The sequence below is a fragment of the Macrosteles quadrilineatus genome, unplaced genomic scaffold (genome assembly GCF_028750875.1).
Source record: "Macrosteles quadrilineatus isolate MER2022 unplaced genomic scaffold, UCM_ALF_1.0 Scaffold_3__2_contigs__length_128488019, whole genome shotgun sequence".
In the NCBI taxonomy this organism is placed as follows: domain Eukaryota; kingdom Metazoa; phylum Arthropoda; class Insecta; order Hemiptera; family Cicadellidae; genus Macrosteles; species Macrosteles quadrilineatus.
The window spans coordinates 33,121,582-33,138,234 of record NW_026542596.1 but is presented as its reverse complement, the minus strand read 5'-3'; the positions used below and the strand labels follow the sequence as shown (position 1 = coordinate 33,138,234).

At 32.1% G+C, this 16,653-nt stretch overlaps 1 protein-coding gene across 1 annotated transcript; it reads right to left on the bottom strand.

Moving 5' to 3' along the window:
• Positions 1 to 1,202: 1,202 nt before the first annotated feature.
• LOC128990332 (uncharacterized) lies at positions 1,203 to 5,366 on the bottom strand. The gene is made up of 3 exons (XM_054412670.1): positions 5,221 to 5,366; positions 4,852 to 4,891; positions 1,203 to 1,534 (listed from the first exon to the last, which is right to left on the bottom strand). The coding sequence occupies exons 1-3, from the start codon at positions 5,266 to 5,268 to the stop codon at positions 1,272 to 1,274; spliced, it is 351 nt and encodes a 116-aa protein (XP_054268645.1). The 5' UTR covers positions 5,269 to 5,366; the 3' UTR covers positions 1,203 to 1,271.
• Between the last annotated feature and the right edge of the window lie 11,287 nt (positions 5,367 to 16,653).

The following is a 16,653-nucleotide window of genomic DNA, read 5'->3' as shown; positions in this document are numbered from 1 at the left end:
ACTTTTAGTAATTTTTAAATTAGGTTTTATATTTACCACGTATCAATTAAAGTGTTACCATACATAATAAAGTTTATGTACACGACCTTTAAATAAACCTTTCACTAAGCTTTGGCACTGTACACTGAATATATTTAAGGATGTCCTACTGGATATATTACTCAGTACATCTTTTGGATAGGTACTGAAGTAGATATACCGTTAATCAAACCTTGGTTCTGCTGGAACCGATTCTTTGTTCAAGTATAACATAATTCTGATTGTGCTACTCACTAAGTATGCTTGTGATGCTAACTTGTCATTCTTACATAGTATATATTTTTTTAACATAGGAATTGAATATCTACTACGATCTTTAGTTAATGATTGTAGTTATTATTTTCATGCTATTGAGACCAGTATTCAACTTTTAAAATCCTTTGTTTTATTCGAACTCCTAAGGGGTGGATTCTAGGCCGATATCAAAACACGTCGGAATATGCTTATACTTTTTTTATTCTTTTGAAACCAGGCCACTTTGCAGGTTTTATAAGAAAGAGATCAATTGACAATCATGTCCGAATCGTCTTAAAAAGAACTTCTAATTTGAACAAGAGAATGACCAGTATATCTAACTAAAATTATACTTAGTGGCTAATTACGTTACTAGTCCGGAAAACACATTTTGGACGAGTGGCAGTGGCGTACTATATCTTTCACCATTAAACCCTTATGTAACCAACAATAAAAAAAAGTCGTGCCAGCTAAGGACTTGACAATAATGACTTCTGTGAGAGGTTATGTTTGTTTTCTTTTATCACCCCTGCTATTCGTCTGACTACTTATTATCAAACTTTGTGTTTAGTGTGAACAACTTTAAAAAATTATAAAAATAATTAATTAAATTATAAATTATTAATTATTAAATTATTATTTAAATAATTACTGTACAAAATTGTATGGATATTATTTGTAAGTTAGTAACATGACGTAGTTTATCATCACTTAGTTGATAATTATTAATGTTTATCAAATATCTGAGATGTATCTAACTAAAATTAGGTTAATTATAATCAGCTGGTGTCCAGGAAATTTCATTACCGTACAGTAGTAGTCATTGAAATCACATTTTAAGCAGGCAAACAGCTGTTTCTAGACCAAATCCACACATGGAAAGTCCATAAACGAAGTAGTGTGGGGAAATATACATTAAAAGCGACTACTATCAATCAAACTGTTTACTTTTTTTCAAATGACATACATTTTATCTGCAAACGTTATCTGCAAGCTTCTCAGCCTATCCATCTGTATTTGCTGGCCCAGATGATCTGTATCGGTGTCATTATGGATTCCATGATGAAGGCTCCCATGTGAAGGAAGTACCGTTTGACTAAGAACACTAACGTTTTCTTCAACTTGTGTTTTTCCACTCTCTTTTTGAGCAGTCCAAACTTGATGTGACCGTAGGTTCTGGTCAGTTCTGCAGTATTGGCTTCCTTGCTGCTTTTGTCCTCAATTTCACGACCAGCTTCATCTAGGTTGAGGGTCAGCTCCTCTGAAAAAGTATTGATGCATATTATTAAGGGTTTGGACTGTTTTTCTTTTAGAAAAAATGCAAAACACTGAAACGGAAGCGCACAAAAAGTGTGTATATTGCAACATGGGTTAGCGTAGGGCATGTAAAACCAGCTGCATGTTGAATTCATATTATGGGGACAATGAAAATTCACAGGAAACTGAACATAGATATTTTTGAAGCTAGCCAAATGTTGCTTATGTGATATACCGTCAATAATTATTAGTCCTTTTTTTATTATTTCAATTCTTCTGCGTTTCGTAGCCCCAACGAATTATATATACTAGGGTTGCTTTCAGAGAGGTGAAAGCTAGTTGAGCGGAACAAACGTGATTTGATATTTGTATAAGTAACTAAATGTAAAAAAGTCAATAGATGTACTAATGCTGGTTTTATTGATTAAAATTATAATAATTCAGATTTGTTTTTACTACATCTTGTTGTTTTTACCAACTATTCCAAAAGATAAAAATTATATGGTGCAACACAAATAAACAACTCGATCACCTACCTATAACCTACACTTTACCTCCCTAATCTAACCTTACTTCAAAAAACACTGAATGTATAACGAATACTCATAAACCCCGACCTACCTTCCCCACATGCCTAAATTAGATCAGTGTTCAATATGCGTTTTATTAATAAGTGTAATAACTTTCTGCACCGTCGATGTAAGTAATTCAACATAATATAACCAGTGATGTATTATCGGATTAAATATCGATTTCGATGCAGTTTGATATATCGCTTATTAAATTCTGATTTCTAACATTGGTTGTTTCTAATCAGCTGGCAACACAAATAGGTTCCCAAGAAAGTAGTCACTGGTCCGTATCCCTTCGCTCCTTGTTTATGCTCCGCGCATTGAGAAAGTATTTCCGTATATTTTATCGATTTTCAGTGAATTCCGCGCCTTAAAAAAATGTTTTAACGGCATTTTCTTGTTTATTAAAATCATAGGAATGGTTTAAAACGTTTAAAAGAAAAGTCTAGAAAGTTCAGAAATACCTTATGGGTCTCTTGTTTACATTTTTCTTGTAAACAAAAAACTGTCATACGGTATGGCTACTTTAGTCCCATAAGCCTAATGTTAAAATTTGGAGATTTTAAGTTCGTTTTAAATTGCATTAGCATTATCTAATTGAAATTTGTTTGTTTATTAACCATCTCACTATTAGTCTAAGTAATCTTGTTAAGTTTAGCTGAAATGTGTTCAGCCGTTATTGAGTGATGTTGCTTTATTTGTTGCATTGAAGTTGATCCCAAAGAGCTACGCTCTATAACCTACTATACGGGGTTTGTTTTTGTGATAATAGGACAGGTTAGTGTTTCTAATCTTTACCGATCTTTCCAATGAATATGAATTAATATTGGGCTACTTAATGCAAAAATAGTTTTTTTCTGTAACATCCCATTTTCAGACGTCACACATATTACTAAACGATCTTTACCATTGAGGTGTAATTAAAAGCTTATGACCTAGTAGAGTGACGAATGTTAACTAAAATGTTATTTCCTTCAGCCCTTTGCCCCCTCGCGTTTGATTTTTTTTTTTCTTTTCTTTTCAAACATTCAGTGATGCTGATCAACTTAAATGCTTACAATGGTTTGGATGAGAATATAATGGGTTCATCTGATCTTTCAGTGCAACGTTTATCACAGTCAGATTGTAAACATGGGACAAAACTGTGTATTAAAATAGATATTTAAAAGGCAACTTTGTTATAACTGCAGCCCGATTGAGGTAAGTAAATCACACTTCATAATGCAAATGTATATCTAAAAACAAAAATTAAATGTATTGTTAATCAGTAGTTCTTCACTTAAAGATTGTCTGAAACAAGCATAATCTTTGACAATTAATTCGTTATGCCACGGAATCAAGCCCTAATAAAATGGCTAATTTGCAAAACAGGTTCCTTTGTTATGTGTTATTTCGAACACCATTTAGCAAATGACACATAAACAAGTTTGTTTCAATCATTTAATTAATACGAACTTTTATATCGTTTACAAAATGTTTTTGTCATGATTAAACTGAATAGTCATGTTTTATCCAAAGTGAAGATTGTTTTTTTTTTTTACTTAGTAGAAACTCTTATACAAATTACTTAAAAAACCTCAATTAATTAAAAATAGTACTTTTGGTCATTTTTTCAGACAACCTATCCGCTGAAGAAAAGTTAACATCAACAAAATACAGACATAGTTCAATTCCAAAAGGGTTACTTATTAATTGTTTTAACGATTGACGATAATCGCAGTACTCTACTATCATATCTAATACTCTGATATGTACAATGAGCTCTTTATTTGGTTTTCTGGCATAGGTAAAACTAGTAGAGTATTTTCATTGAATGTGTGTTTAAGGCGTATTAAATTGTTAGCTAAGCTCAAGTCTTCGTCATGTAATTATTTGGCATAGGCCTGATAGGCATGTACTGTATTTGTACATTATGTTCATAAGTACTTTTAAATATAGTTATGTTTTTTACCAGTATTTAAGACAGTTTTATAAGTTTCAGTACTACAACACAATAGTAAAAGTATTCTTTTTTAAACTGACTATTGGATTTTTTAGTGGTCCAGGTATTTAAAAAGTATTGCAATTAGAGAAAGATTCTGCATGCTACAAAACGTCACTGAAATTTAATGCTCGTCCCAACTCCCGAACTGCATTTTTAAACGTTACTTCCAATCATTAAACAAGACTTAAGATTTATTTAGTCAATAATAGGCAATTTTTCAAGCGGTTTTGTTATAAAATCATTTAATTTCTATAGTCCAAAGGCTTGATTTAGTATCCAATATCTTTTTCGTAACACAAAAGTATGTTTACTACTTAACCCCCCTAAATTATTTATTTATTTACCTTGGGTCCCTTTCGTTCGCATGAATGTATTTGATAAATGTATACTAACTAGTTATTTACAGCTAAGCAATTAATCAGTGTGAAACAAAATTAATATAAAAGTTAATATAAAATGTAGCTAATACTTGAACGTTGTATTTCAATTAGCATGACCATAAATATATTATAGCTCTAGTGCGAAATGTCTATTGTAAAAATTATTAAAATCGTGCTAAAAATATATATATTTTTTTAAGAATGAAAACTCAAAGTAGTTTCCATAACTAAAGTTGAATATAGTTAAATATAATAGTAAATAAACATTTTTAATCACATTACTGTATTAGAATACACGCAAACCAACGTTTAAGTGATCAGCATGCAAATGATAAGAAGGTCTCTTAAAAGCTAACAGTTTGAATACTTTTATTTTTATACGCACCTACTCGACCCTTTTCCGAGACAGCTTTAGCATCAGATATCTGTAAAAATACAACATTTAATTTTTCAATTTGCAAGAAAAACCTTTAAAATTAACTTTCTAATCCTAAAATGTTTACTAAGTTTAAAATTGTTCTATAATAAAAAGCTAATGTAAAATGGATACATCACAATTAATTACTTTAATTACTACCATACAAACTACTTAAAGACCAACCTAACCTGGTCTTCAAGATACATCTTGAGTCTACTATTTTATCAAAATTGCATCTAAGGTTTCATAAAGTTGAAACTTTTTAAACCTAATGAAATTTTTACAAAAAACTACTTTTGGGATTTACTTAAATGTAAAATCAACCAATCAATTAACCTGTACGATGACAGCAGCCAAAACTACGACGAGGGCAGTTGGTAGCATGGTGTGGGAATGTTTAGTGACTAAAGGACGACTCACTTAGAGGAACCAGCTTCAGGCAGAGTTATACAATGGTACACGTCACACAGCTGGTAATAAATACCAATCGGTAATTATTATTCAAGTGTTGTGGCAAATGTAAAATATAGAGACCTTGCACTTATGTAGAACAAAAGATACTTCAATACTTTCATAACTTTGTGTAACCAAAATATATTGTGTAGGATAATGTATATAGGGTAGCTTGTTTTTTTTCGGAATTTCCCTGTAGGAAAGTAGCTTCCCGTATACCGCTTACCTCATGGTAGACCGGGACAGATTTTTTGAACGTCCATTTACAAAATAACCCATCTGTCCAAATTCACTTACATATCATCCGATCTTTGCAATAAGTATCGTTAGATTACTCTTACAATATCCTAAAAACTATTACTCTTAATAGTCTTTAGTGGAATCACTCGTTTTCAAGATATTCAGGATAGAAAGTTTTTAATTGTCACAATTTTTTATTGCTAAAACTTAGAAATCTGCTGTTTTGTACAAAGGCTGATCCATCTGTTAATTACTTATGTTTTAAGTTTGAAGTCAACCATTTAAGGAATTCAAAAGTTGTTGATAAATTTGTGACGATCCCATACATGATTATACACAGCATTTAGACGGGCATTTTCGACCCATGTTCATAATATGATGTTTTTGTTTCGACCTAAGAAACAATATACAAGCGTTCCAGAGAGTTTGTTACATACACCCTGTATAATATTTATTCCGAAGCTTTGTTGAGAGCCTACTGAAGTATCCCATATTTTTTCAGGAACAGAATCCTGTGAAGAAAATAATAACCGAGATTTTATCTTCCCAGGTTAATAAATATTAAAATATCAGTTTAAACAATAATAATATTTGGTTAAATCACCTGTCCGATGTTTTAAATTATAAAAAAAATTTTAACATCTTTTCAATGTTGTCAACTGTCCGAGGTATCAACAACGTCAATGATGGCTCGATAAGAATCAATCAGACCGACCCCGCTTTATTTTTTTTATTTTAATCTAAGCTAACCTAACTGTAGGTTTTCATTTGTCTGAGATTATTAAATAATTTAAAATATAAAAAAATATATAAAATATTTTAAAGTATCACTATTTTTCCAGGTTTTATTTGTCCGAGGTTGGTTTAAATAATAATAATATATTGTTACATCAACTGTCCAAGTTTTAATTTGTCCAAGGTTATGGCAATTTTAAAAAAGGTTAAAATAATTTAAAATAATGTAAAATAATTGGTGCCAAAGGTGACACTGCTGCCAACTGTGCCTTAGGTTAGGATAGATTAAAATTATTTAAATAAAATGAAGTGGAGTAGGTCTGATTGCTTCTCTCGCAGACTGTACTAGCAGCTCGGTAGCAGAGTTCTTTTGGCACCGATATACCTTGGAAAAATTATTTTAACCTTTTTTGTAAATAGTTATATAACCTTGGACAAAGGACCCCTGGGACAGTTGATGTAGCCAAAAAATGGTATTATTCAAACCAACCTCGGACAACTGATATTTTAATATTTTATTACGTTAAATAGTTTAATAACTTTGGACAAATGAAAACTCAGACAGTTGATTTAACTAAATCTAATACTAGTGCTCCTGTGTGGCTCAATGCCCCGCAAATAACATGAATTTAGAAAACAAATGCATTGTGTTATATATTGACTCTACGTCGAAAATAAAATACAGTAATAATAAACCTTAGAAAACATATAATAAAGCCTTGGAAGGGAATCAGTCCAGCCATTTTCTAGCTGTATGTGTATTATATTTAGTAAATTAATAAGTGTTAAAGGTGTTATACGGTAGTTATTTTCAAAATATTTTTTTAAACACATTTAACAAAACATTTTATCTTATAAAACCAAATGTAGCATATTTTGAGCTTGAAGAAAACACTTTTAAAAATAAACACATGTTCTTAGCCGTAATGTTACCTTAATGTTAGTCGTAATTGCTCATGACTAAAAACTGGTCTGGGTAAAAACAGTGCTGTTCTTTTAAGTGATTTTCCTTGTGCCTCAAATGCCAAGGATAACAAAAATTTTAATCTTTCCATTTTAAAAGGTAGGTAAGTTTGTTTCAGATGGGCACACTTTTATCCTCAGAATCAAAATATGTGGGGACTCACTTGTTCCAGTTAGGACTTCACATGTTATTAAGTTATTAACCATTATGATCACTTAAAGCCTTATACCATTAATGACGCCCTATTCGATGTATAGATATTACTCACCAATAAAACCACTGCTCCCTTTTATTAGTTGATTTGGGTCTTGGCAATCCACTGACCTTAAAATTTCAAATATTTGTTGGATTTTATAGATAGGCGTCTCCGCATTCGTCTATTTTCAAGGCCCACCCCACTTCCCCTTGGCATACTGGCAATAATTAATTACCTAACTTGTCATGTTCTTGTACTAATTCATTAATAATATTAGTTGTTAATAAAAAGGATTACATAAAAGTTATTTGGCTTGGTCCTTTCATAGCTGAAAACTCAAAATACACCTACAAGTAAATAAGAATCAAGTTATTGGTTAAAACAAGCATGTTTGTGTAAAACATATTCACACAAAGTAGGCTAGATCATTTGTTTAATTTATAAATGTATTTCTCTGTTTGATCAGCTGTTTCATCTCAACCGTGATTGAATGTAAAAGATTCAAGATTAGTGACTTTAAATATTACTATTACTAGCAACCTGCGTCACTTCGTAATTTCAAATTCCGTGATATCTATATATATGATACGCTAAGCCGATTTTTATAAACAGAACTCCTCCCTCATTTTTGGTCCGATTTTGATAATTAAAATGTAAAAAAAAAATGGCCCTGATCTGTAGTTTTGCAAAGTGTTTTTGGTTTTTTGAAATCTTTATTAGTTTGGGCAGGATTTTCTATCAAAGTTGGGTTTTCTCCCATAAGATTAACATGGGGGATTCTAAATATTTAATTGGAAACTTTGTCTCCACTAATTTGAAAGAACGGCTGGGCGTAGAAACTTGGTAGAGGTGTCCAAAGAAAGGTCTTGGTCTGTAGATCATTTATCAAAAGAAAAACGAAGTAAATTCTTTTAGGGCTCTGCCCCAGAAGCCTTTAAGATCCCTCCACAGATTTGCTTACATTTTGGCCATGTGAAATGATGTAATGAAACAGCTGTTCATTTTTAAATTGTAATCTAAACAACACACATTTATTGGGAGTTACTGAAGTGTCCAAAAGAAGTATTTACAATGTTATTTTCTGATTGATTTTAAAATTGATTTTCGTCTGTATCATGTCATGTTTTGCATTATAACGTTCCATTACGATATCAGTGGAAAATCCTTTTAAATTATTTCTTATTCAACTATCATCTATCTATTTTACGGGTTGGTGTCTGCCTTTTTCACCACTTTTGCCTATATTTTATCATATTATTCTAGACAGATTGTCATCGGTTCATGAGATTATTGTCATACATGTTACAAACATTTTAAAATATTTGTGTAGAAATCTGTGCATGATTTAGAAAGTCATTAAGCTGGAAAACTGCACTATACTGCAGACTTTTCAGAGAGGTTACTTCGATGTATTCATTCATCTTAGTGAAAACATAATACAGATATGTATACAAATACCCCCGCCGCAGCAAACCTGCAGACTTAGCGAATTTCCATTTGCCTGATTGGATTTACACTAAAATGTCTCCTTAAAAATATCACATTTGTTCCCTATTTAAACAGAATTAGTTTAACGAGTACTTAGGTTTGCTGCAACAGGGAGGGTACAAAAGTTTTTTTTAATGTAAAATTTTAAAAGGTACTGTAGTTTAGTAAGAAATTAAATTAACGTATTTTCCAAATTTTATAAACATATGTTCATAAACAAGCAAACTACAACATTTGACTTATTCTCCATTAGAATAACATGGGAATTTAAAAATTACAATTTTTTTGAATTTTATCCGTAACAATTAGGCGCATAGTAACGTTTCAATATACTAAATTATTTACTTTTTAAGCTCTACAAAATGGTTTGGAAATAAATTGTGAAATTTTGTGTTTTTTGGGTCAAAAATGGGGAAAACCTATTTTTACCCCATAAAACCCCCCATAAACCCCCGTTCCCATAGTCCGATCATGCTGGTTCGCGAACTCATTCAAGTTTATCCCGCCTTACACCTTCAAACCAAATTTTATCAAAATCGGACAGAAATTACTCAAGTTATCCTGCGGATGGACACACACACACACACACATATATATATATATATATATATATATATATATATATATATATATATATATATAAATTTGAACGAATTGTGTTTTTGGCCTCTGGGGACATCAAAATGAAAAAGTAAATCGGTCCCGGGCCTAGGTCTTACCATGAGACCTACGGTAATAGCTACTTCCCTATAGGGAAATTCGCTAATAAGAACTTGCACTCTTAGAGAGCCTTTGAATGTTATAAGACTAACGAAAAGGATTGTACATGTTTACTAGAGCTACTCAGCAACAAAAACCATTTAATTTATCACTAAAAATATATTCTTAAAGTGCACTGAGCAGCAGCCTAAAAAAATTTCTGTTACTTACCCATATAGTTACAAAATGCTCAAACTCGCATTGTGACATTTTATAATTCGGATCATACTTCTCCAACAGATAATTCATCTGCAGAAGAAGTTTATTGTGCTCTTACCGTGTCTAATAACATCCAAACACAGAAACCTTGCCTAAAATGGTACCGTACCTATCTTGACGAATTATTTGCAGTGGCCTATATTACGGACCATGGCCCACTGGGTTGGTAACATTATTGAATATATTTTTTTGTAACACAACATTTTGGCTGTAAAAAATAGCACAATGAGTAAATCTGTCATGACAGGAGGGTCATATTCCTTTAAAACTAGATTACATCATCCTTTATAAGATACGTTGATTAAAAATGCATATACGTCAATATTTACATAACAGCCAATTTACAGTATTTTTTGCTTTTTGGAAATGCCAAATTGCTATGTTATTTACATTATTTGCTGCCAATGAAGCGCACGACCATATAAACGAGGAGGCCCCAGTTCAAGAATAAAAGCCAACTTCACTTCATGTATATTCCATTACACCTAACATTCCGTAGAGAGATTATATTGACAACTTTATGTAGGTAATAAAGGCTGAGACAACTAACTGACATCCCTTCTGTCAATGAATTCTAGCTTTTAACAGTATCTCACAACCAATTTCTCAAAACTATGATAGAGGGTTGTTCATTGGCACATAAGTACGATATGAACTGACCTGACGTGACGAAGGAAAAATCAAACTTACACTGTAACGGATATACCTCCCTTTGAAGTTAGAACGTGTCTTCCTAACAAACAGATTTTTTTTTTCAAATAAAATCATAGATTAATCTGCATTACACTGATGAAATCGCAGAAGTGTTTAACTACAAAAGATCCACCAATACGATTTTAATACTATTTAAAGGTTCTTCCAAAGGAAGAGATACCAGATAACATACTAATAATAACTCCGATGAGATACGTGGTATGGGAAATATTTTATTCGTTGAATGATCAACCATTTTTGGTAACTAACTCAATTAATATCATTATTGTTTTTACTATAATTAGCCTACTCTTTAAACAAAAACAATGCTAAATGCTCAAAATATGTATAATTTCACTCCATTTATCGCAGTTAGATGAATTAGCGTAAGCCTTGAAAGTAACCGTCAATTTCGACGGGTTTCACCTAGTATTTGATATTATAATAAGGATGAAAACGATTATGTATCATCATATCTATATTATTTGCGTTGCAAGCCCTATTATTTTAGTAGAGTGCGTGTTATAATTTAGTGAGCGATATCTTAGAGACATCTTAGCAAAATTTCAAATACTAACGAAACATACTATGAAAAAACAAAATCCAACGTAAGGCATTTTTTTCTTTACATTTTAAACAACTAACATTACAATATTTTACTTGAATTCCCTCAAACATTAATAAAACATACTATGAAGACACAAAATCCTCTGGCAACACAATAAAATATGGACACGATCGGGTGACATGTAATTGCGAAGCATTCTTTTTGGCTTGAGAATATCAGATATTGTATTTGCAAAGGTTCATATGTATTCCTATACGGTAATAGTTTTGCCATCATATCTGGAAAAATGCACACTAAATATTTCAACTTACTACAAGATTCCCGTACGCAGAACGGGCACACAGCTAGTTTAAATATATATGCGCGTGTCCGTTAGCACGATAACTAAAGCAAACTGATCAGATTTTTTTATAATAATATATATAATATTAAACCCAGTTAAAATGTCAAATTTCTGAAAAAGATTTTTTACTGAAAAGGTTTTCCGTAATTTCATAACTGTGCTAAATGCTCTTTTTGCTGTTTAAGAACTTTATCAAGATTTGATTTTCTTGTTCCTTCATAGACTGTGATTCCGTATGAAATGTGGGATTGAACGAATGAATAATTTTCACGTTTCCAAATCACAGACTCTGGACATCTGTCTCAGAGCATAGATACCAGAAGATAATTTGTTTACGAGGTGGTTGATGTGATCATCCCACGAGAGATTTTCATCAATGATTAAACCAAAAATCTAGTTAGGCCCACTTGATCTATTTCATCTGATTTTAAGAAAATACTATTGGCTTTTAGGCACATTAGTCCCTAAAAAAACTCAAATTTAAAACAAATTATTCCAATATTTAAACAAACTTAGAATCAAATTATCTATGTGCCAGGATAGATATTCCAGTACAACATATATTTATATAACTAATCAGTTGTTTGCTATGTAGTGTGGCGAAAATGATTTATTTTCTGGTCAATAACAATCTAAAACTAGATCAATTGCTCTAAATTAACTTAAACCCATTTTTTAAAGGATAAATAAAACCAATTAGTAGGATGTTTTTTTTTCTTTGTGTTTGACAAAGTAGTGTGAGCCAAATCTTTTAAGCTTAACATTACACAAGAAATTTTTCTAGTCAATATAGTGATGATTTTTTGCTATACTGTTATATTGCATCATTCGAACGTTGCGCGACAACCAGCGAAGTATGTTAGCAATTACGTTTCGAAACACATGTTTAAGCGATGAATAAGAGATCACGTTAACTGGTAACTGTATGTATTTGAAATTCATACACTAAAACATAAACCTGTTTGTTAAAATATGTTTAATAATCCTGAAAACTAATGAAATTCATATGATAAGCATTCACACGCCTTGTCACTTTCTAAAAACGTCTAACTTAGATATAAAAATAATAAATTTAACCTTTTTTAGCTATAAGAAACTTGACCTAGAAAAAGGTGTTGCTGATTATAAACAGAACTCGACTTTAGTCTCGTCAGGAACCTCTTTTTATTTGATCTGTGAAGGGGAAGTGCCAAGGACAGTATGTTGCCCTAAAATTAATTTTCTGTGCTAAACCCCAATGATATAATTTGCTAATTGCAAATTCACCCATTTAAGTGCATTAGTAAACAAGTCTTGATTAGTTAAGGAATTAACTGTAAAACTAAACTATCTTTAGGTGATTAAGTAACGTTAAAGTTATGTTTGCATGAGAGTTGCTAAGGTAACGATATTTTTTATTATGTTTGGGCTTACTTAGAATCATTGGGACGGATATTTGCCTGCCTTATCCCATTATATTATTTTAATTCTTAAAAACGTGATATTTATGCTTATTTGTCATTTAATCTTTCTGAACTTGGTGTTGTTTGAAAGAAATTTTAAATTATAAAAAAGTCTTCTTAAATTGTTTATATACAATTTTTCATAGTTTTTTTTATATAAGTTGTAAAGATCTAAATATCAGCTATTTGGATATTTTAAATTGGCCCAAATTTATTTTTTCCTGCTTACCATCTCTTTAAGTACAGTGAATACTAAGTTTTATAATTATCAGTTAACAAAATTGAATGGTCAAATTGTGTAAGTAAAAAACAACATTCCTGATATCTGGTTAACAGAAAGTTTTAGGGAAACTTGTATTCTTATTTTTCCCTTTTTTGACCTATACAACCATTTATTGGACGGAGTTTGGCTGTTTGGTTACGGAACGCCCTGTATGTAGTGGGATGCTCTATGGTTTGGCGCAGAATCGTTACATTAATTGGTGCAGTAATGGCGCAGTTGTGTGGCCTTGAACTGAATTTTAACATCTCAACTTGTTGAACTATCAGATAAATGTTCACTATAGTCTCCACTGAATAAAACAATAGAACTAATACTAATAGTTAATGTAATAAATAGCCCAGAAATATAATCGAAAACGTTTTTATACTGAACACAAATTATTAATACATCTTTTTAACAATTACACCATGGTTTGGTGTAGTTATTAAAAAGAAAACCAAACCATACAAAAGGTAAACAAGACAATTAATATTTGATCAGGTGATGATGTACAGACAAGATGAGAAATATTACTTCTCTAACACCACCCCTTAATGTTTATCAACTTGATCCAGTCCGATTAATTGCACTAACTCTTGATGCATTGGGCCAGGAACACCTTTTGTATTGTTTTCTTGACACAACAAAGTTTTCAGCCTGTTGAATATTTAGGGCTTCTTTCCGCTGTCTGTTCAAAATACCCCCGCCGCAGCAAACCTGCAGACTAAGCGAATTTCCACTAGTATAATTGGATTTACACTAAAATGCCTCCTTAAAAATATCACATTAATTTATTCCCTATTTAAATATAATTAGTTTAACGAGCACTTGGGTTTGCTGCAACAGGGAGGGTAAAAAATTGTTTTTTTTGTTTTTTTTTTTTGTAAAATGTTAATAGTTTAGTAAGAAATTAAAGTATTTTCCAAATTCGATCAAAATATGTTCATAAACAAACAAACTACAACAGTTGACTTATTCTCCATAAGAATAACATAGAAATTTTAAATTTACAATTTTTTTTTATTTCCTCCGTAACCATTAGGCACAATAACGCTTCAATATACTAAATTATTTGTTTTTTTAAGCTCTACTAAATTGTTTGGAAAGAAATTGCATTTTAGCGAATTTCCCATATAGGGAATAAGCTATTACTGTAGTACTCATGGTAAGACCTGGACCCGGGACCGATTTTTTTTTTCGTTTTGAGGTCCCTAGAGGCCAAAAATACCATCCGTTCAAATTCATATATATATATATATATATTTATATATATATTTATATATATATTTATATATATATGTGTCCGTTAGCGCGATAACTCGAGCAAAAATCATCCGATTTTGATGAAATTTGGTACAAACGTGTAAACCTACGTTTATTCGATCGAGTTCGCGAACCAGCATGATCGGACCATGGGAACGGGGGTTTATGGGGCCTTTTATGGGGTAAAAATGGGTTTTTCCCATTTTTGACCCAAAAAACATAACATTTTGCAATTTCTTTCCAAACAATTTTGTAGAACTTATAAAAACAAATAATTTAGTATATTGAAGCGTTATAATGCGCCTAATGGTTACGGAGAAAATTCCAAAAAAATTTAAATTTAAAATTCTCATGTTATTCTTATGGAGAATAAGTAAACTGTTGTAGTTTGCTTGTTTATTAACATATTTTGCCCAAATTTGGAAAATGTTTTTATTTCTTACAAACTATTAACATTTTACAAAAAAAAAACACTTTTACCCTCCCTGTTGCAGCAAACCTAAGTATGTGTTAAGCTGATTCTATTTAAATAGGGAATAAATGTGATATTTTTAAGGAGATATTTTAGTGTAAATCCAATCAGGCAAATGGAAATTCGCTTAGTCTGCAGGTTTGCTGCGGCGGGGGTATTTTTTTTGTTTTTAGGGTAAAAATAGGAAAACCCCATTTTTAACCCATAAAACCCCCCATAAGCCCCCGTTCCCATGGTCCGATCATACTGGTTCGCGAACTCGTTCGAATAAATGTAGGTTTACACGTTTATACCAAATTTCATCAAAATCGGATCATTTTTGCTCGAGTTATCGTGCTAACGGACACATATATCTATTTATATATGTATATATATATGAATATATATGAATTTGAACGGGTGGTGTTTTTGGCCTCTAGGGACCTCAAAACGAAAAAGTAAATCGGTCCCGGGTCCAGGTCTTACCATGAGTACTATGGTAATAGCCTATATGGGAAATTTCTCTAAAAGCAGTTGACAAATCCAAATTGGTGCACGATCATCAAATTATACACTTGAAAAGGTCCAATGTCCTTTGGGTTCAGTTGTCTCTGTGGATACGTTCTCACCTCTGATTCTGCTTCATGATCATCAGAACCTAACAAAGAAAACAGAGAATTAAGTCTAGAAGAGATGTATATAACAGATGATCATGAAGCAGAACCAGAGGTGAGAAGGTATCCACAGGCACAACGGAAACCAAAGGACATTGGATCATTTCAAGCGTATAATGTGCGTACACCAATTCTTCATTTGGATTTGTCAACTGCTTTTTAGGCATATCCATTTGTATTCGACTTTGTATTTCAAACGGAACTAATTTCGGCTCCTATTCCTATCCATCATCAAGCGGTACAAGAACGTCTTCTTTTTTGTCCTAGGAAGCTAGGCACGAACCCGTGATTGTTTTTCACACTACTTCAGGTTATAGTTGCGGCAATGTCACTTAGATAAAATCCAAATTATGATTTGGCGGGATTTCAACCCGGGAACTTAGGGACTGCACTCTAACTACTAGACCAGTTCGCTCCCCCACCATTTTTAATATGATGAGCTTCATAGTTGACACAAAAATAAATAAACATTTAAACACGACACATACACGGATATGAAACATTTATGGTAACTGATCAGTCATGACAGCAGACGACGCTAACTCGGCGGTAGAGCCCAAACTGCGGGTGGTCACTGGTCAGTGCAGTAGGTGCACGTCCGTTACCTTGTCACCCCAAGTCCTGTCTTGGACGAGAAAAAGATTTGGTCATTTAACACATTTTGGTGATCGGATTTTACTATCTAAATCCCTCTGTACACTCTCAAAGACCCTGATGGCAGTGTCTTTTGGTTCTAGTTTATTTGTATGCTTGAAGATGAGTTTATCCATTATAATACTTGGATAATCATTTGCTACAGCTAGCCTATATATTTTATTGTATTTAGTTTTGCATTGTAAGCCTGTTCATTCATTGATTTATGTTAATTTGATTTTGACGTTTACACTTACACTGAAAAAGTTATTTGTGCAACTATTGAGCAAAGTGACCTAGAACGACCTCAAGAGAGTGACCTCGCCTACGGCTCGTGAGTAAGGATTTCTCTCGAGTGAGGCGATTGCACTTGGCACTCGAGTTGC

Excerpts from the sequence above, each read along its gene's own strand:
- LOC128990332 (XM_054412670.1), bottom strand. The coding sequence starts at position 5,268 with ATGCTACCAACTGCCCTCGTCGTAGTTTTGGCTGCTGTCATCGTACAG. Across the intron at positions 4,892-5,220 it reads TGGCTGCTGTCATCGTACAG|ATATCTGATGCTAAAGCTGT; the intron begins GTTAATTGATTG and ends GTATTTTTACAG. Across the intron at positions 1,535-4,851 it reads CTCGGAAAAGGGTCGAGTAG|AGGAGCTGACCCTCAACCTA; the intron begins GTGCGTATAAAA and ends ATACTTTTTCAG.